Here is a 20326-nt window from a genome sequence, read left to right as displayed (position 1 = left end):
TTTGTTCCAGTCCTCAGCACTTCTTTGGCACAAATAGGCATTCCTAGAGCTCCAAAGATATATCTCAAGCATTTTTATGGGAAGAAAGTGTCTGAGCCTTACCTGAGGAAGAAAGTCAAAGGTTTCCATTCCTCTGCAGGAGGCATCCTTTGGTAGGAAGTTGCTACTGTGTTCCCAAATAGTTCCTTACATTACAGAGCTTTTGCTTTATATTGGGAGGCACAGTTTAATTTTTGCTTATTCTACTATAATAATGTTCCTTACATTACAGAGCTTTTGCTTTATATTGGGAGGCACAGTTTAATTTTTGCTTATTCTACTATAATAATTCTACTATAGTACTACTCTAGTATCTACCCCACACCTGCCCTCCACACTTCTGTGAATCATTCATTGTTCACTAATTCCCATTTGTTATGAATGAGGGGAGAACCTATACAGCAGTATGAGAAATTTCTTACCTGATCATTTTTTTTGATAATAGCTTCCATCTTCATTCAACCACCTTGGAAGTCTGGTAAATGACTAAAACACAATTTGTAACAAAGTGAATATTTTCTCTAAAGGGAGACTTAGAAATTATATTAACAGGCAATTACATTTTAAGTTGTTGTCTTACTGCTAATATTCAGATCCTGGAGTGTTTCTGTAGCTTTGGAAAAACTCTTCTGGTAGCCTGAGTTGAACCATGGGGCTTAGTCTTTGTGCCTTGTTGGACTACCTGCAAATTCCACAGGAGAGAGGCATTACCCATTTGTTATGAATGAGGAGAGACATTCCTAACAGAAATGTGTTACTGAAAATTCTCTCATTCATCTCTCTACTCTCCATTATTACTACTAATATGAAACACAGTAGTGTGTATAGGCTGCAAACTGTGCTAGGCATTTGTGCATACACACAACAAAAACAGTTTTTGTCCTAAAGAACTTCCAGTTTAATCTATCTCCAGTTTGCAAGCTCACCCATCCCATAAATGGGTGTCACAGTGAATAAATGCTACTATTTTTTTCTCCCACGCATCTAAAAACTATCTACCCATTCCTTCCATTCCTGCAGCTTGGTTCTCTTTACCTTAGTACTATACTTCCCCCAATCTCCTGCATAACTCAGCTATGGTTTTGCTACTTATGATTAATCCACACACCCCAAATTTGCCAGTAATAGCACACACACAACACCCCGTTGTCATGCATTGTGGGTGTGGCTTTAACATATTGTTCCAAAATGACTGAGTTCTGCAGCATGTTGTTTTTTTCTGATTCAGATAAGCTTCTTTTAAACAAAATCCTAAAGTATTTTGGAGCAAGGGACAGCTGGAAAATATATATTTGATGCACAAAACCATACAGGCATTCATATCTGTTCTATGACTTTTTTTAATTTACCACCGAAGAAGAGATGTATCCATTTATTATACGATGTATTTATGAGGCTATATAAAAGAAAAAATATTCTCAGTTGATGGTTTGGCATGTTTCTCTCACCAGTTTTGTCTGCATGTAAATTTGTGGTTGATACTGATTGGTTTTGGTTTAATATTAAACAGGAAGCAAGCAGCATTGTGGATCCAAGGAGACTTCTACCGATCCAAACAGAAACAACAATCAGCTGATGATGGACCTGTGAATAAAATTCTTTCTGGCTTGGATGACCTTTCAATCAGTGGGAGTTTTAGTAAAGTACAAAACTTGGATCAATGTGTGGAGGTAAGCATTCACTGGAAGAATCATACACCAACAGGGAGATAGTTTAATAATGAACTATACCCAATTTTAGTGTTTTTTCCCCATAATATAGTGCCTGTTATAAAAATCACATATGAATGCAAGAAGAAAATAGATCCTTTTAAACATATACATATTAAATGAAGACAGTAAAAATAAAAAGAATGAAGAATGTCCTCGGTGTATACTAATAATAATGAAAAAGAAGAGCAGAAAACAGCCAAAATGATAAAACAGCCATCAGTGATGGAAAAAGTAGAATTCAAAATGAATGTAGATTCTGAGGAAAAAATGTTTGAAAAATGAATATTTGTGATAAACAATACAAAAATAAAACTTAAAGCTTATTTGTTATCTATTTCAAAAAGTAAATTCAAGGTTAGCATCTTGATAGGACAGGATGAGAATAGCTATATTGGTAAATATGTTGGCTGAAAGAATATGGTAGCTACCTGATATTTAGTATTTTGACGAAAGAAAAACAGCTAAACAAATTAACCAAACCCTGGCCACTACCCACTGAAATGGGAGATGGCATGCCTTGTGCGACTCTTTGGCAACTCCATTGATTCAGTCATCCTGGTTTTCCAGCCAGTTCTATTGAAACCTAGAATTTGTTCCGGTTTCAATATACCGGTAATTCTAGATTTATCCTATGTCCTAGGCCGTCCCAATAGTGCTTTTTGCTGCAAGGTAGCACTTCACTGCCTCCCCCAATCACTTGAGTAGCTGAAGTTCTCATTTCCACTGGCTGATTTTCAAGTACTTAGCAAGAAGTGTAAGTGAATCTCCTCTGTGATGAGAATCACAAAAAGTACACAGAGCTGTGGAGACATTTCCTCTTTGGTCAGCTATCCTTAGTGTAGCAAAATAGGCATTAAACATCTCAGTCTTCTTGATGTCATCAGTTATTAGCTCTCCTTCCAGCTAAACAGAGGACCTACACTTTCCCTCATATTTCTCTTGCTCCTAGTGTATTTATAGAACCTCTTTTCCTTGCCTTTTTTGTCCCTTACTTGGTTTAAATCATTTTGTCCCTTAGCCTTTCTGATTTTGTCCCTACGTGCTTGTGCTATTCATTTGTTCTCCTTAGCAATTTATCCGTTTCCACTTTTTGTAGGATTCCTCTTTGATTTTTTCAGGTCATTACATTGCTCCTGATCTTTGCTATTCTTCCTGTCTTTCCTTTGTATCGGGATAGTTTGCTGTTGCACCTTTAATATTGTCTCTTTCAGAAACTGTCAGCTCTCCTGAGCTCCTTTTTGTCTTTTGAGAATGGGTCACTCTGAGTATACAACAATGATACTGTATTCTATTCTGGCAACTATTTGTGTCCAATTGTAATTCAGTTTGTTGCTTAGGATCTGTGAAGATCCTAAATGTCTAGTTTTCTGGGAGAGTGCATTTCTTGCTTTCTACTGCAGCTTTTAGGATCAACTGGGTTGATGTTGTAGTCTGCTAACTGGAACTGATTGTGTTGTTGTCAGACCATTCTTAATTGAGGGCTTTTTTTGCTGGAGGAATTCATTCCTTCTGCTAGTTCCCTAGAGCCAGTGTTTGCTGTCCTTTTGGGAGTAGTTTCAGGACCTACTTGTTCACACAGGCCTTTGATCAACCAACTTGGCAAGTTCATAGTTTAAACTCTCTGACTATTTGTGTATTGGAGTCTTGTTACAGAGTTCATATGCTAAGAAATGATCACATCATTAAAATGAAAAAAATGGTAAAATACTGCCCCCATAGCAATTTTTCATCTTTGCTAACCTCCAGCACTTTGTTTCTGATGGTTGTGACTTCATCCGGTTAAAGAATAAAGACCTAGAAATGGAAAGAGCTTATGAGTGTCTCAAATTTTGTTTGCAGATGTTGTAGACGTTCACTTTTAACAGATATTGTTTACAATTTTTTTCAGAAAAAATCTTTGCCAGTTTCTTTACTAGCTCATCTTAATCGATGCAGACATGGAAGCAATGAGACACATGCCAGAGTATGGTTACATGCAGAGGCCAGAGCTTTATTAAACTATTAACCAATGAGGAAGCACTCCTCGAAATACCCAACTGGGCTGTTCCAGAGTCAAATTTTACTGGGCACCAGTGACCCCGGGTTTTACAAACCTGAAGATGGAGATTATGGCAATGCCCCCTTTATACCTTCAGGCCTGCCCAGTGACCTGGTATGAAGCCAGAATCCCAATCCATTTCCCTCATCCATACTGGAGGTAGGAAAGATGAGAGATGGGGAGCCCCACGCTGCATGAGACATGGAAGCAGGCATACCGCTTCATGCAGTGTGATGCTTGGGGCCTGTACCCAAGCAGCCCATTGGGTTACTGGGACCTTGCATTGGGTCTTTTTCTTAACCCAGTCACGGTACTGGAATCCACCAGAATTGCAACAAGTGTAATGTAAACTAGACTCTGGGATGTTGGATGGAAGGCGAAACGGTCTGCATAGCAGTTTACCAATTTTTGCTATGTGAGACACATCCCTTCCAGACCCCAAATAAAATTTGGTGATCAGCATAGCCCTCAGCATCATAAGAGGTATACCATGTCATATAAGGTGGGAAGGGGTGGCGTTGAAACAAAGCAAAAATGGCTACCAGCCAGCAAATGGGCAGAAACAAATCCCTCCATTTTTTTCTCCCTAGTCCTTGCAGGTAGTAACCAATCAATGACCCCAGTCATCTATAGCAGCTGGAGCATGCGGGACAGGCATAGAGCCCAGACTTGGTTAGAAATCAGGTGGTTTGGATCTTAGACACCAAAGCATTAACCCTATCACCTGCATTATCCACAGAATAGTTAAAGTTCTTCAGTATTTCCTTTCTGTAAATATTTCTTTTTTGAAATAATTATAAAAGGAGTATCGATTCCTGCTTTGCTTAGCCAGATTTCTGTTTTACAGTGTTCCATTTTCAACCTTTTTTTCAGATATTTTTAATTTTGATGTAAAAACAAAATAAAATTCTAAATCAAATTATGTAGGTAGTGTTTTGGATGGAAGGAATTTTAACTTCTATATTAAATTAGAAAAAAAAATCTATTTGGATATTTTTGAGTTGTAAGAGTTATTTCTAAACAATAAAGAGAATTTATTTTGGGGGTGCTTTTGTTTTTTCTGTAATGTAAATTGGTTTAAGTTTCTATAAAAGCTTGGTTATGATAGTACATAATTAAGTTGCTTTTTTACTGTATTTTTAAGGAGTTAAATTACTGAAGTTTAAGATCAGGTAATTTAGATTCCCCTCCTTCTCCCCCCCCCCCCCAAATAAATATTTATAAGAATTCTTGCAGTGTTAGATTAAAATTGCTTCAAAAGCCATGCATTTATCTGGCTAAGGACCATTAAAAATAGAAACTGTGTCTAAGTAGCCATTCAGCATAATGTAGTCAGTCCAATTTAAATGGAAGATCACATGGTAGGTCTGGTATTCTTCATGAAAGCTGTATTCAGAGATTGTATCAGAGAACAGTGAGAAGAGGCATTGATCTGCGGTGAAGCTGGACATGTGCTGTTTGTATGACTGCTGTTACCAAGTTCTTTTAAAAATCATAATTATTGATTGTCTCTGCCACAACTTTAGAATAGAGCGAACTCTCTGGGAACTTGGAACCATCCACACTTTTTCGTCTCTTGTTTAGTTTAATGTCACCTCATTATTATAGTGTGAAATTTCCATATTTTTTTCCTATTAAAATTGTAACTTAAGGCACTTGAATCTTTACTTCCCTTGCTTTTCCTATTATGCTATTTACCAAAAGTTTTTTTTGTATCATACTTTTTATTTTGTGGGAAATACATAACCCGAGCTATACAGAGGATCTTGAGTCTGAAATGCCCTAACTTGTACTACTTTTTTTTTATTAAATTCAGAGTTCAGTGGAAGATAATCTGTAGCTTCTTAGATTCCTCAGTATGGATGTGATCCTGCTTCCACTGAAGTCAATGGCAAAACTCCTTTGATTCATTGGGGCATGATCAAATCCTACATATGCTATGAAGTTTACTAATGTACACAGCTGTTAAGTGCTTTCTTAACACTTCTTTATTGGTAAATGACCCAATACTAAGATATTTTTAAAATGTGCTCTGTTTTGTAGTATAACACATTTTGGCATTCACTTGAATATTCCTTTTGTCTTAATGACCTGGAGCAGACTTTTGAGAAACACTTGTCTTAGTTGAATTTTTTAAAGTGCTTGGAGTTCAAAATGCTTTTTTAATCCTTCTGATAAACAGTGGGATACATTCCTAAATTAGAATACTATTCTCTTTTTATTCTTGTGTTTTCCCTGATATTGTTTTTAATAGCAGAGCTGAACTCTTCCAGAACTGCATTGCTCTAAAGATCTTGTAAGTTTCTTTCTTTCCTCACTTCTCACACTCCATTACTAGAGGAATTAATCTTTTCAGTCACTTGCTTCATAATCCATAGCACAAGAATGTATCCATTTCTTTTACTTGGTGTTAATCTGAAGGCTCTACTCTTGATCTTAAGTCAAAGTGTATAGTAAGAATAAGGAGAAGCTTTTGTTATCCTGATAGTAGAGGTCTGAATTAGGACTCCTGAGTTCCATAACAACTGAAATATCTGTTACAAAATATTTCCTATTTTATTTCCAGTGTTTTCTGTCACTTGTCTCCGACTCAGTACATAATTAAGGCTAGATCCTATAAATGCATCCATGTGGATGTGTGCTTACATAGTGCCCCATTGAAGTTAGTAGCGGTTTGCCTACATTCAGTGAATCGAATCGTAGGACTGAAAGGGACCCCCAGATCCCTTTCTGCAGTACTCCTTCCTAAGCAGTCATTTCCCATTTCCACTTGATTGTTCCTTACTAAGTGGAGTACTTTGCATTTGTCCTTATTGAGTTTCATCCTGTTTACTTCAAACTGTTTCTCCAGTTTGTCCAGATAATTTTTAATTTTAATCCTATCCTTTAAAGCACTTGCAATCCCTCCCAGCCTGGTATGATCTACAAACTTGATAAATGTACTCTCCATGCCATTATCTAAATCATTTATGAAGATATTGAACAGAACTGGACGCAGAACTGATACCTGCGGCACCCCACTCGATAGGCCCTTGCAGCTTGACTCTGAACCAATGGTAACTACTCTCTGGGAATGATTTTCCAACCAGTTATGCACCCACCTTATAGTAGCTCCAGCTAGGTAGTATTTCCCTAGTTTGTTTATAATTGCACTATCTGACCCTTAAATTGTAGTCTCTGCAAAGCAGAAGTAATCTTTCAGGCACTGAAATTAGATTAGTGTTCTAAAGATTTTGTATTTTTATTAGCATGCATCTTCCTTTGTTTTAGAATGACTTTGAAGACAATGCAGAGTTGGAATCTAAGAACGGCATGACACAGGGAGACAAACTTCGTGCCTTAAAAAGTCAGAGACAGCCGCGATCTGCTACAACTGGAGCTCTTAGGTAATCCTCTTCTAACTTTTTGTATTATTAAATTCAGTGTGTACTAATTCTTTATGAAAAGCATATGCTTGTCTGTTTCTTTGTTTTATAATTCTGACACTTACAAGTTATGATATGTAGATCTTTTCATTTTTAGATCACTTTACAGACATTAATACTGCCAACTTTTCAGTGAGTTAAGTAGGCACTCAAATGTGGAATCTGAAACTGAGAGGTTAAATGACTTGCCTAAGACTACAGAAGTGGTTAGTCTTAGAGCTGGTATTAAGGGACCCCTAGTTGCTATGGTAATACACTAAACAACAAACAATAAATATTAATAATTAGTACTCAAGTTTCTAGCTCCTAGTCCTGTCCTTAGTCCACCATATTACCACACCGCTTTCTACCCACTATAAATGTTACATTTATACAGATTTGTTATTAGCTTTGAAGTTCATTGCTTTCTACCACAATCTTAAGCTTTCTTCTTCAAGGGTTCTTCAGACTTAGGTGTTTGTCAAGTTTGTTCATGCTGCCCTTCAAGATTGGTTAATGTTAGCAGTTGATATTGTTGATATTAGCTGAACTGCATTTGTGGTAGCCAGATACTGCTTTGTGGTGTAAAAGCTTTCATAACTGTAACAACTTACTGATGCAATGTAATATGTGCATACAGCATTGTAATTAAGCCAAGTAAAAGGTCAGTGCCCACATTTCAAGAAGGGGGAACTCATTTTAGCTAAAGGGGAGTAATCTAATGGAAGTTCTCTGTGAAGACCCAAAGTAGAAAATGGATTTCAGTTCCCTGTCTCCTGTTATGAACTGGGAGGTAGTACCCTTTCAACCTTGGAAAAATGATTTGTATTTCTCAACAGCAACCCCTAGGGAGTTGCGGCAAGCACCATACTAAGTGCCATGTATTGTCCCTCAGCAAGTGGGTAGGGTTGCTTCCTGATATGAGGACAGTTAAAGCAGATAAAAATGGTGGGAGTCCTAAAGGCTAAGAGAGATGCAGAATTGGAGAAACTTTAAAGAGGTAGTATTATCAAACAAGGATATTTAATTTAAAATAAAACTTGCATTCCAAAGGAGAGAATTATTCTCTCTGCTACTGCAGCAGTAAAGAGATTTTTTTATTATGTCTGAGCCTTAATTAGTTATGCTAGAAATATTCTAAGACAGAACTGAATATAATATTGTTCTATTCCTTTCCATGTCTGTATTTCTTTTCTTTGCTGCTGTTCACTAAAATAACCCTGTACCATCAGGCACCAAATGAAAATTTGAAAAATGCAACTCAAAATCTAAAGTATCAATTGTTGTCATATTATAAATGTACACTTATTCACCATATAAAAGTTTACATTCCTGTGAAAATAATTAACAACATATTTGGTTCCAATTTTAAATTATTTATCTGTATTTCTCATAATGAGTTTTGAGTTCCATCTTGTAAAACAATAACTAAATGAAAGTCTTCAAGGATAACAGTTAAATGAAATGCCATTTCAAATGTAATCTTAATTACAAACAGTTCAAGTCAAAATGCTTTGCTGTTGCTTAGTAACTGCACATAAAAAGAATGTTTAATATTTGGGTCCCTTTTTCATACTTTTGATTTCCTTTTATATTTTCCCCCTTCTGCTCAAAAATTTCTTATTTTTAGATATAATTGTAAAACATTGTCTATGCAAAAAAATTGATGCTGAAGTCTGTATTTAAACATATTGTGCAGTTTCAAATAGAAGGATTTTAAAACTGAAGACATCATGAATAGTACTCCCCACATTCAGAAGTAAATACATGAAAAATGAAGTTTGCAACTTTTCCACAGTAAGCTGACCAAAGACTTCCAGTCTTCTAACCTATTTTCAAGCTACCCTTAAAGGTGAAGAAGGAATAGAGGTTTTATTTCTATCCTTTAGTTCATATACTATGAAGAGGAGGAGGACCATATAAATACCTACATAGTTGGCTTTTTATAACAGAATTTTCTTATGCACGTATGAAGCTGGTATTGTATGACAGGAGATGGCAGCTGAATGTAGGTTTGATGGTTGTAGTTGAAAAACAATGTTTCAGGAGTACAGTTTAAAAAATTATATATTTTTATGATGCATCTCACAATTTATATGAAGCATTTTCTACTTTATGTATGCGGCACATAAATAATAACAATCCCCAAGTCAGAGTCTTTGTTCTTATATTTACTAAAAGATTGAAACTATGCTTTCATAATTTTTTGTGTGACAAGCTGCTTTAATTACTTTAGGCTGGAAGATATGAAATTGCACACCAGATCAATATCACAACCTTTCAGGTATTTATTTTACTTAGTTAAACTTGTGAGAAAATGTTTAGTGCATTTAAATTTCATTTTTTTAAAACGTCTGATCTTCTACTCTTTAACGTTTTAGTGCTTTGCCTTATCAGTTTGATTAATAGCAATTTGTCAGACTTCTGATATTGATATTAAAATCTATTTTAAGCACCCATTCAAGGGACAGAAAACAATTAGTTAATTTGCACAGCTAGACTTCTAGTAATGGTGGAATAAAACTTTTTTAGTCTTATAACTGGGCCTTTCCTGAATAAAGTCTGCCTGTTGTGTAAAATGTATAGTAACTTTATGAAACTGATAAATGTCCTTTAGAGACTAGAAGGACACTACTTGACTTGTGACTTGGATCAGAGTTAAACATTTCTGCAAACCTTGTGCCACATTAAAGATAATACAATTTAGCATGAAAAGTGGTGTTAATATTAAGAACCATCTTAGAAATGGTACTACATTTAAAAAGAAAAATTTGAATCATTATCTCCAGCAGTTGGTTATTTCCATTGTGCCTGTCACCTGGTATCTAAGATAGATAAATAGTACTATCTGGGAGATAGTATTTAGTAAACAAAAGAATATATTGGCTACAATTATCCCCAATGTGATTTTAAGAGACATGATTTTTGAGGGGGCTGATCTCCATTTCCCCTTGTTTACTTTTGTCTACCTCAAACTCCTTGGCATGCACTTAGAGGAGCTCCCACCTAAGACCATTATTACCATGATATTTCCGTTGGAACCTTTTAAGAACACAAAGCTGAACATATTGATCTGCCAGCTATGGGAGTGAGAGGATATCACATTGCCACTAGACTTTAGGACTTACCCAAAAATATTTCTGAGAAACCTACTGCACCATATTTCTGTTATTATTAAGTCATATATTACTTAGTTATTAAAAGCCCAATCCTAGAAAAGTACTTTTTGACATAATTTAGAAGCGAGGGTGCACAGCATCTCACAGGACCAACCCCTAAAACACAAGAATGAAGAGCAGAATTTAGGAACAGAAATGAGCTTTATCAGCTGCAGGTGTTCAATCTAAAATTGGCAGTTGCAACTTCAAAATTTTAGCATGCTCACGGAGCCTTTAACCAAGTAAGTGACTTGATACATTGAGGAAAAACTCAGTGGCTGTGACTAACAAACTGATGTGATCTTTTAATATGTAAAATTATCTTCATTCTTGTTCTTTAAACATACCCAGGGTTTATTAGCAAAAATGCATAAATAGGAGCAAATCAGAGTAAAGATTTTTTTTTTAAAAATTGGGATTTTTCAAAACTGATGTGAATGAGAACTGCTGAGTACTTAGCACTTTTGAAAAATCTGGCCACCTACTTAAGTGCCTAAATATGGATTTAGAAGCCTAACTTTTGGCACCCACTTCTTAAAATCTTGGCTCAGATATTTAAAACAATTTATTATTTCTGAAGTTCATATTTGAGTTCACTTGCTCCCCATTAAAGCTTTGTACTTTTTCAGATTGAATAGTTCAAGTAGTTCACAAGGGTCCATGTCTCCTCTGAAGTCCTCCAAGGTGGCAGCAGCTGTTTCACCATCTGCAAAGAGAATAAGCAGAAGCCCTACGTCCTTAGGATCTAATTTAAAAAGGTACATTTTCTTGTCCTTATATGGCTTTTTGGGTAGTTTAAGGGAGGGTTATGTCACTTTCTCTAAAGTCACATGACAAATTATGAAATAGGCCATTTTTCTTGCTTTATACATTTGTCACTTATGTCTGAGATTGAATATAAATTAGTGGGGAACACTCCCAAAACTTTAATATCTATAAAATTCTGTTCATCTCAATAAAATACTAAGTGGGAGATCATATGTCCTTATTATGAACTTTTCATTTGTTGCCATTAGGTAACAGCTTAGATATTTCTGCTATTCTGAATAATGTAGAATGTTAAATGAAATTCACGATGGTTCATGGATTTTGCCATAACCTCTGGACATAATGAATATTCATTCATTAAGATGAAATGAGATGTTCTGTTAGCCCAAGTAAGTGCTTTAGTGAACTAAAGGCATCCTATTTTTTACTCTCAGGATATTTATGAAATAGCTTTTTGGCTCCTTTATCTTGTCTTATATTACTACTTTTGATGTGTAATTTGTATAGAACTTGGATTTTCATTATTTCAGAGAGAAAATGAAGCTGTGTGCTACCACTGTTTATATGTGCCAGAATGGACCTTGTCATTTTCCCCTAATGTCTTTAAATGTCTTGTGTGTGAAATCTTCACATGTATATACATTGCATGTATTTTTCCCACATGTTTTCCACTCAGCGTTTCCGTAAACTCCAGGCTAGGCAGTTCTCTAGGGAACCTGTATGCCGCTTCAGATGATACAGAGAGCAAAATGATGTCATCATCCTCTAGGACAGGTTTTTCTGTAAACCATATCTCCAGTCATTTGAATGGCAGCTTGCAGCTGCCTACCAGAAATTACCATGAGCTGAACAACAACCTGTACAACAGAAGCAGCAATAATGGCACCAACCTCAACAGTCATGCCAGTTCTCATGGCACCGGGACAGATGACGACTACAGCACCTACCAACCCTCCTTTATGGGGTTAACTACTTCTCCGGCACGATACCTGAGTCGTTCAATTCCTGTAAGTTCACAGCCACAAAAGCCCTCTCAGGGACATGACAGAAGCTTATCTACCTTGCTTCTTCAGCCAAAACTATCACAAAAAAACTCTTAACAATCTCAGAGCAACTTTCTAATCCCTTATCTTTTAAAATTTTCTGAATGCATATAGCATCTTTGTCTGTTTCTAATGTTCTTTCAGCTGCTTCCTTTTTGCTTCTCCAGAATTTGGCTCAGAGAAAGGTGTTATGAAAGTAGACAATTTATAAAAATACCTTTCATGATTACAGCTTCTGATTTGGAGTTTTTTTTCCTCTAGATTTTCCATTTCAAATCATTCGTGTTATAACTTTTAGTTTGAGAATTTCAATTTATGTAGTATAGGATCTTCCTGGATCATTAGATATCATAGGTGTCTTTATACAGTAATATTAGAGGAACTGCTTTGTATATATATACCACACTAATTGAAAATAAATATGCGTAAAATGAATCAACTCAGTTCTTTAAATGGGCACTGTTGAAAACTCATCATTTTCAAACACTGAGTAGTTCAAAGTAGTATGCCATCCCCCAGAATCTACCTTCTATTTTTCATGGTTTTATAACCCTGTTTTCCTTTTGAGGGGGAGGGGGTGAGAGTGGGAGGAAAGGTAAATGCGTTTTCTCCCTTGTTGCTGTGTACCACACAGAGGTACACTGATATAGTAATGAACTCACTATACATTGTGAAATGTACAGAGTAAAGAAACAGGAAAAAATAGAGAAATTATTTCTCATCTTTCAGTTATGTTTAGTGGTGTTGGCAAAAATAGGAGGTTTTAAAACAAAAAAGAGAGAAATCACAAATGTGATTTTTTTTTTAAGTTGACAAGTGTTCCTTTAAGACCCTATGAAAACTTCCAGAATAAATCATTCCAGTATGTGAAGTCATATTAAATATTAAAGAAGTACAATTTTAATATCTTACGCCTGTGCTTAAACACATAAGTGCTTTCATGTATGTGTAGGGATGGCTCCCTGAATCACGGGATAGGTCTCTATAAAACTTTATATTTGCATCTTTTTGTATCAAAAATGTTTCCCAGTATTACTTCCGTTTTAGCAATTTTGTAGTCATCCCTGCTGTGTCTTGACCATCATATTCTGAGGTTCTTTCTCCTTGGAAAAAAAATTGCTATTTCTAAGTAGAATGCATTAAAAGTAAATTTAGAACAACTTAAAATGCTAAAGAATATCAATCTGCAATAAAATGTATAGTTGGGGGGTGATTTGGTCTATATAACAGCCTGTATCGTTTTCTTTTTGTTTGTCTGTTTAAAAATAGTGAAGTTTCATTTATTTGTTTTTTCTTGTAGTTGTAATAAAATAGTTTTCAAATTAATTTGAAAATAGCAGTTATGCCATTCCTCCCTGCCTCCCCAATCTTGTTTTCAAATTAAGTTCAGTTTGTAAAACCACATATGGCAGCACTTTCTTGGGAGAGCGGGCATGGGGACAGTTGTCTTAGAACAGACAGTGCGCTACTCCTTTCCAATGGGACTCTAACTAAAAGCGGCATCGGTTGGTTTTGCATATCACTGTTTTTAAATAAATGTAACACCTCAGGAATAGTGCATGGCATCTCTTATACCATATAACACTTAGAAGCCCAGCTGGCATTATCACTGATGATCAATGTAAAGTTGATGAAGTACAACTACCAAGCTATGGTGCTATGCGAATGCCTATTTTCACTTTCAGGTGACATAAATAAGAAGTGGGCAGCATTATCTCCCGTAAACGTAAACACGCTTGTTTGTCTTAGCAATTGGCTGAACAAGAAGTAGGACTGAGTGGATTTGTAGGCTCTAAAGTTTTACATTGTTTTGTTTTTGAGTGCAATTATGTAGCAAAAAAAAAACCCTTCATTTGTAAGTTGCACTTCCATGATAGAGATTTCACTACAGTACTTGTATGAAGTACATTGAAAAACCCAATTTCTTTTGTTTATCTTTTTTACAGTGCAAATATTTGTAATCAAAAATAATAAAGTGAGCACTGTACATTTTGCATTCTGTGTTGTAATTGAAATCAATATATTTGAAAATATAGAAGAACATCCAAAAATATGTATAATAAATTTCAATTGATATTCTATTATTATTTAGCAGTGCAATTAAAACTGGAATTAATCACAATTACATTTTTAATTGAGTTAATTTGTTTTGAGTTAATCGCTTGAGTTAACTGTGATTAATTGACAGCCCTACTAGGGACATTTTGAATTCCCTGGCATCCATGAATGTAACTTCCTTACACAGGATCCTCCTTAAAGGAAGCTGTACCTAGATCTTGTTCTCAGATTACATATAAATGTAGGGTGTCTAATGATTAGCCACGATAATTGACTGAGTACAGCTTTTAGGACAGGATAATCTAGTAACACAGCACCACTTGCTCGGATTCATCCTTGCAGGCATGGACATTTTAAAACAATGGAATAAGCCATGCAGCAAAATAAGGATCTTGAACTTGAAGGAGAGCCATGAATGTTCTTGGTTCTTTTTTTTTTTTTTTTTTAGTCATCCTTAATGGATGTTCCCAGATATCTATATGTTATACGACTGAATTCACAGACAGGACAGTGCAGGGAAGAGGATAGGCATGTAGGTAGAGAGAATCAGGGCTCATATGACAGAAAGCTCCCCTGACTGACTGACTGCATTTGAGCATTTCAGGCAGGTACCTTGGAAGCAAATTAAATATTAAAAATAGCAATATTCATTCATCAGAACAATTAAAGTGTTAAAGAGTCAGTTTCCTCTAAACTTCTAAACCTTAAGTAGTCTCATCATTTGGATGATATGAATGTTTTTTTCTTCTTTAGGGGAGGGATAGCTCAGTGGTTTGAGCATTGGCCTGCTAAACCCAGGGTTGTGAGTTCAATCCTTGAGGGGGCCACTTAGGGATCTGGGGCAAAAATCAGTACTTGGTCCTGCTAGTGAAGGCAGGGGGCTGGACTCGATGACCTTTCAAGGTCCCTTCCAGTTCTAGGAGATAGGGTATCTCCATTAATTTAATTATAAATTAAATTAAATTATAATCTTGATGGTTAGAAGTGCCCCTTAATACGTTTCTGACAGTTTTCCCTTTGTGCACCTGGCCTCAATAACACTCTTTCATGATCTTAAAATTCATAATGCTATACATGGGTTTAGCTCTGAAGGGCATTTGGAAGCTATAGATGATGCAGAATGCAGTGATTTATTTTAGTCAGATTGGCTTTGAACAATTTCGCCAATATGCCAAAGACCCCAATGGCTTCCTATTTGTTTCCAGCTGTATTTCAAGGTGTTGATATTGAGCTTAGCCTTGTGTGGTTTGGGTCCTAACACATCTCTTCCCATTCACACCTGTAATTGTTGAGATCAGCTCACACACTCGTATCAACATCTGCTAAATTTGGAAATCTTGGAGCTGGAACGCCGCCATTTTCAGTGGAGAGCTTGCAATACTCTTCCTTTTCAATCTAACAGAGCCCAAGGTACAGTGTAAAAGACTGTAACTATGGCTTTTCCCTGAGTTACATTTGGACGGGACCATTTTTTGTATTTTTAACAGCTTCATTATGGGCTATAGTCCATTTATTTTTTTTTATTCATCAGTTCTCATTGTTGTAAATAAAATGTATAAGCAACTGTGGTCATAGGCGCCGACTTCTGCTCCTGCCGGTGGGTGCTCAACCCCCGTTCCTGCCACGACTCCACCCCTTCCATGAGACCACACCCCTGTCCTGCTCCCATCCCAACCCCTTCCCCAAAGTCTCCGCCCCCTACCTGCACCTATTCCAACTCCTTACCCAAATCCCGGCCCCGGCCCCGTCTCTTCCCCGCCTCCTCCCCTGAGCGTACTACATTCCCGCTCCTCCCCCTCCCTCCCGGAGCAGCCAAACAGCTGTTTGGCTGTGGCTGGGCGGGAAGCACTGGGAGGTAGGTGGAGTAGCGGGGATGCGGCGTGCTCAGGGGAGGAGGTGGGCATGGGGGGAGGGGAGCTCAGCTGCTGGTGGGTGCAGAGTACCCACTAATTTTTCCCCGTGGGTGCTCCAGCCCCAGAGCACCCATGGAGTCGGCACCTATGACTGTGGTAGATACATGCTTCCATTTGAAAAAATTTAAAGTAGTCATTCTGTTAGGTTTCATTTAGTCAAGGGGGAATTACTCAACATCCACAAGGATCTTTTCTATATGATGTCCCACTGGGTCAGTTTTTTCCCGATTGTTGTTAACGGTGTATGTATTTAGCCATTTAGAAATTGACCATGTAACATGGTGTCATTGATCTATACGGTATTACTGTCACTGCAGATCTCTGCAGTTCTATCTCCTTTTCCGTTTGGCTCAATAGCGGGATAGATATAAAATAGCTGTTTGAGGCTCAACACTGAAGTATTGCTGGTGGAATGGTGAAAATGTCAACAGGATTTCATTTATTTAGTGGTAGCCATATCCATTTAGAAAATATGCTATAGGCAGGTTGATATGCTTTGAATTCTGGTGTCATTTTATCAGAATTTGAACATGGAAGGTCAAAAATGGCTTTTTTCATTACCAAACTATTCTGCAATGCAGCCTTTCTTCTGACCATAGATACACCACAGTGATCCAAGTCTTTTTGACCTCTAGGCTGAGTTACTATAATGTGCTTAGTTGCAGGTTTCCTTTGAAAACTACTCATAGATTGCAGCTTCTGTAGAGCATGGCAGCACGACTGTTTACGGAACTTGACCATCAAAGTTGATGATGCACTGTTCTATGATCTGTCACCCAGTGAATGGTAATCATCAAGGTCTTACTATTTAAACTTCAAATTATAGTACTGCTTTGCTTAAGGCACAGCCTGCAGTTAGGGTTGGAGTAGTTGAGAAGGAAGGATGCAGGTCCTTCCCTGTCCACTAATCCTGAAATGCTCTCCCCTGAATGTTTGTTTGTTTGCACTTCTGTTGTATCCTTCCAAGTGAGAATCAGTGTGGTTTTGTTTCCTTTCCATTTATATATTATGAGATGGTGGTGGTTTTGTATGGAAGGTGGATTATTGGTCTTATTATTTGGCCACTTTACTGTGTATTTTTCTTTAGAATTTTTGTGTATTCTATAAACAAACACATGTGGGCTCACACACCCACAGAGACCTGTTGGCATGAGATGCTTTATAACTAATCATATATTCAACAACAACTTTGTCACTCTGTTTTCATTTTCTTGTGAAGTTATTCACAATGTGATCGGTAAAACATCAAGAATCATAAAACCAAGTGGTGCTATAAACTAGTAGAGGAATAACACATGCAGTGTAAAGAAGTCCAACCAGGAATCCTCAAAACTACAAAAGCTTAGAAAGTTCAGTGCAAAATGTGACATTCTAAAAGCAACAATTAACATCCCTTTTAGAATTACACCGCATCCCTATAGCATTACACAGCAACTCATCTTCCAAAAAAAGTGAACATTTTAACAAACAGAATAAAAACCTGCATTAGAGGACCACTGGAAATAAAGCTAAACTATTGCTCTATCTTTAACCCAACTGTTTTGCAGCATATCATATCTTATATACAGCTATGTAACATCATACATAATACTATTCTGGAATCTTGTGCATTACCTAGACACAAATAAAAAAGGAGCACCAGCTGTAACGTAATTTCTTCGCCTATTTTGATTAGTGTCATACTCCTGTTGTTAATGTCTAGCTTTTAGTCTTATTACTGGGTTCAAAAATGGCTTTAACAGGGGAAGACTTTTACTTCAGAAGGAAAATTTAGGCACAGGTGAATAAAATAGCTGAGAAAGGAGAGGTAATTGAATAACTGGCCCAAAAATGGTAGCAGGTGCTCTCAGCCAGTCAGCTGTTTTTCATTTTCTGAGAGAGTGAGAACCCAATAGAGAAAGGTGAACTGCCATAATGGAGCAGGGTTGCCTTGGCTTAGATCAGAGGTCTTCAATCTGTGGGCCATGTCCCCATAGGGGGGCACGGAGTAACATTTGGGGGGCGCAGCTGGGGCCTAGCCCAGTCCCCACAGAGGGTAGGGAGGGAGCGCTGCACAGATCCACTCCTGGCCCCGGCTGCTGGCCCCACACCCAGGGTCCTGGCTGCCTGCCCGGCCACAGCTGCAGACCTCAGCCCCCAGCCAAGGGTCCGTTCCCACCCCCAGCTCTGTCCCCAGCCTCGGCCCTTTTATTCTTGTCCGTGTCTCCTCCTCCCCCTCCAACCCCCCACCTCCCCGGAGCCAATACTTGGCTCCATGGGAGGGGGCAGACAGGGGTGAGGTAAAAAGTTTGGGGACCACTGGCTTAGATAAGGGAGATAGAGATCAGAGGGGAGAGAGGAGAAATGTCTACTTTAATTTGCATGTGATCATGAAAACCAAATGACTGAGCACTGGTCTAAATAGAATTTATTTAGGTAGTCTAGGAAGTTGCTTGGTGAGACAGAGAGAGCCTTTGAATAAAAGGGGTCATGTTGTCTAGGATATGTAATTGTCCTGTTTTAAAACACTCAATCTTTTGTCTCCCCATCAGACCCTTATATGACTCAGTAATGTCCTCTCACCAAGAATGATATAATCTTCCAATAGTTCATGTTCTAACTATCATTCACTGGTTAGGAACAGAGATTGTACACAGCCAAATATGATATGTACCGTTTAAGTGCAAAAGCTGTAATCCTCTCAATAATGTATAGTTGGCTGTGAATAGAGTTTTTTCATAGTTCCTGTAAATCGGAATCAATGAAGGAAAATACTTAAACTAATATAGGTAGAAATATGCATACAGCTTTTGCATCGTAACAAAACATCAGTTGCTTATGATTTTTTTTAACCTGTGAAATAGCAGTAATTTGTCTGATTTCAGTGCAATGGCCTAATAGCTTTAAGTATGGTTATAGTCAAAAAAGTGATTGTGAAAATGTCACCTTCCTACACAACAGATAAGTTTGCTACCTGTATTCAAAGTCACATTGGCATACTTTTCTGACTAAAATAAGTTTTTTTTACTACTTGTACTCCTGCCAGCCCTGCATAACTGTCACAAACACAAGGTAGAGAGCTGAATTCTCTTCTGGCTTATGCATCATCAGATGGATTGTTATCTGAGTTACTGTTGCAGAAAGAGGCCAGAAGAGACCATTAGATGATCATCTGATTTGACCTCCTGCATATCCCTGTAATCCAGGTGTTCTCAAACTGGGGGTCGGGACCCCTCAGGGGGTCGCAAAGTTATTACATGGGGGGTTGCAAGCTGTCAGCTTCCACCCCAAACCCTGCTTTGCATCCAGCATTATTAATGGTGTTAAATATATAAAAGTGTTTTTAATTTATGGGGGGATCACACTCAGAGGCTTGCTATGTGAAAGGGGTCACCAGTACAAAAGTTTGAGAACCACTGCTGTAACCCCTGTATTGAGCTAAATAACTTGTGTTTGACTGAAGCATGAGTTCCAGAAAGGCATCCAGTTTTGATTTGAAGATATTGAGAGATGGAGAATCCACCACTTCCTTTGGTAGTTTGTTTCACTGGTTAATCACCCTCACTATTAAAAATGTATGCCAAATTCAAACTAGAAATCTATCTGCCTTCAGCTTCCAGCCACTGTTTTTTGTTATGCTTTTCTCCACTAAATTAAAGTGTCTTTTAGTTCCCAGTATTTTTTACCTGTGGAGGTACTTACATGCTGTAATCAAGTCCTCTCTCAATCTTCTTTTTGATAATCTAAACAGATTGAGCTGTTTAAGTCTCTCACTATAATATAAGGCATTTTCTCCAGCCTTCAGCTTGCTTTATGGTTATTTTCTGGACTCTCTCCAAGTTTTTAACATCCTTTATAAAATGTGGATACCAGAACTATACACATTATTCCAGCATCAGTCTCTCCAATGTCATATAGAGGTAAAATTATCTCCTTACTCCCTACTTACTCCCTACTCCCCTCTTAATACATTCACAAATCGCATTAGCTCTTTTTGCTACATTTCACTGGAAGCTAATGTTGAATTGCTTGTCCACTATGACCCCTACATCCTGGTCAGAATCGCTGCTTTCCACGATTCAGGCCCCAGTTCCTTGTTCCTAGGTGTATAGTTTTTTGCATTTGGCTATATTAAAACACTTTTAATTTAATGGGTCCAGTTTAACAAGCAATCCGTATCGCTCTGTCTCAGTGTCCTATTATCGTCGACAACT

The 20326-nt window shown here is 37.4% G+C and overlaps 1 protein-coding gene across 2 annotated transcripts in view; it reads left to right on the top strand.

Annotated features, from left to right (window-relative positions):
• CDC14A (cell division cycle 14A) overlaps positions 1-20326 on the top strand; it is a 149370-nt gene that overhangs the window by 123236 nt on the left and 5808 nt on the right. Inside the window, exons 11-15 of one of the 2 annotated variants that reach the window (XM_065409094.1) lie at positions 1550-1709; positions 7060-7175; positions 9430-9477; positions 10981-11109; positions 11796-12126. In XM_065409094.1, the coding sequence (XP_065265166.1) occupies positions 1550-1709; positions 7060-7175; positions 9430-9477; positions 10981-11109; positions 11796-12126 (784 nt within the window). Of the gene's footprint in view, positions 1-1549; positions 1710-7059; positions 7176-9429; positions 9478-10980; positions 11110-11795; positions 12220-20326 lie in introns of those variants that run through there. The other variant, XM_065409093.1, reaches the window with a different exon arrangement.

The sequence above is a fragment of the Emys orbicularis genome, chromosome 8, assembly GCF_028017835.1.
Source record: "Emys orbicularis isolate rEmyOrb1 chromosome 8, rEmyOrb1.hap1, whole genome shotgun sequence".
In the NCBI taxonomy this organism is placed as follows: domain Eukaryota; kingdom Metazoa; phylum Chordata; order Testudines; family Emydidae; genus Emys; species Emys orbicularis.
The sequence above is the reverse complement of the archived record's forward strand: the minus strand, read 5'-3'. Positions and strand labels throughout refer to the sequence as shown.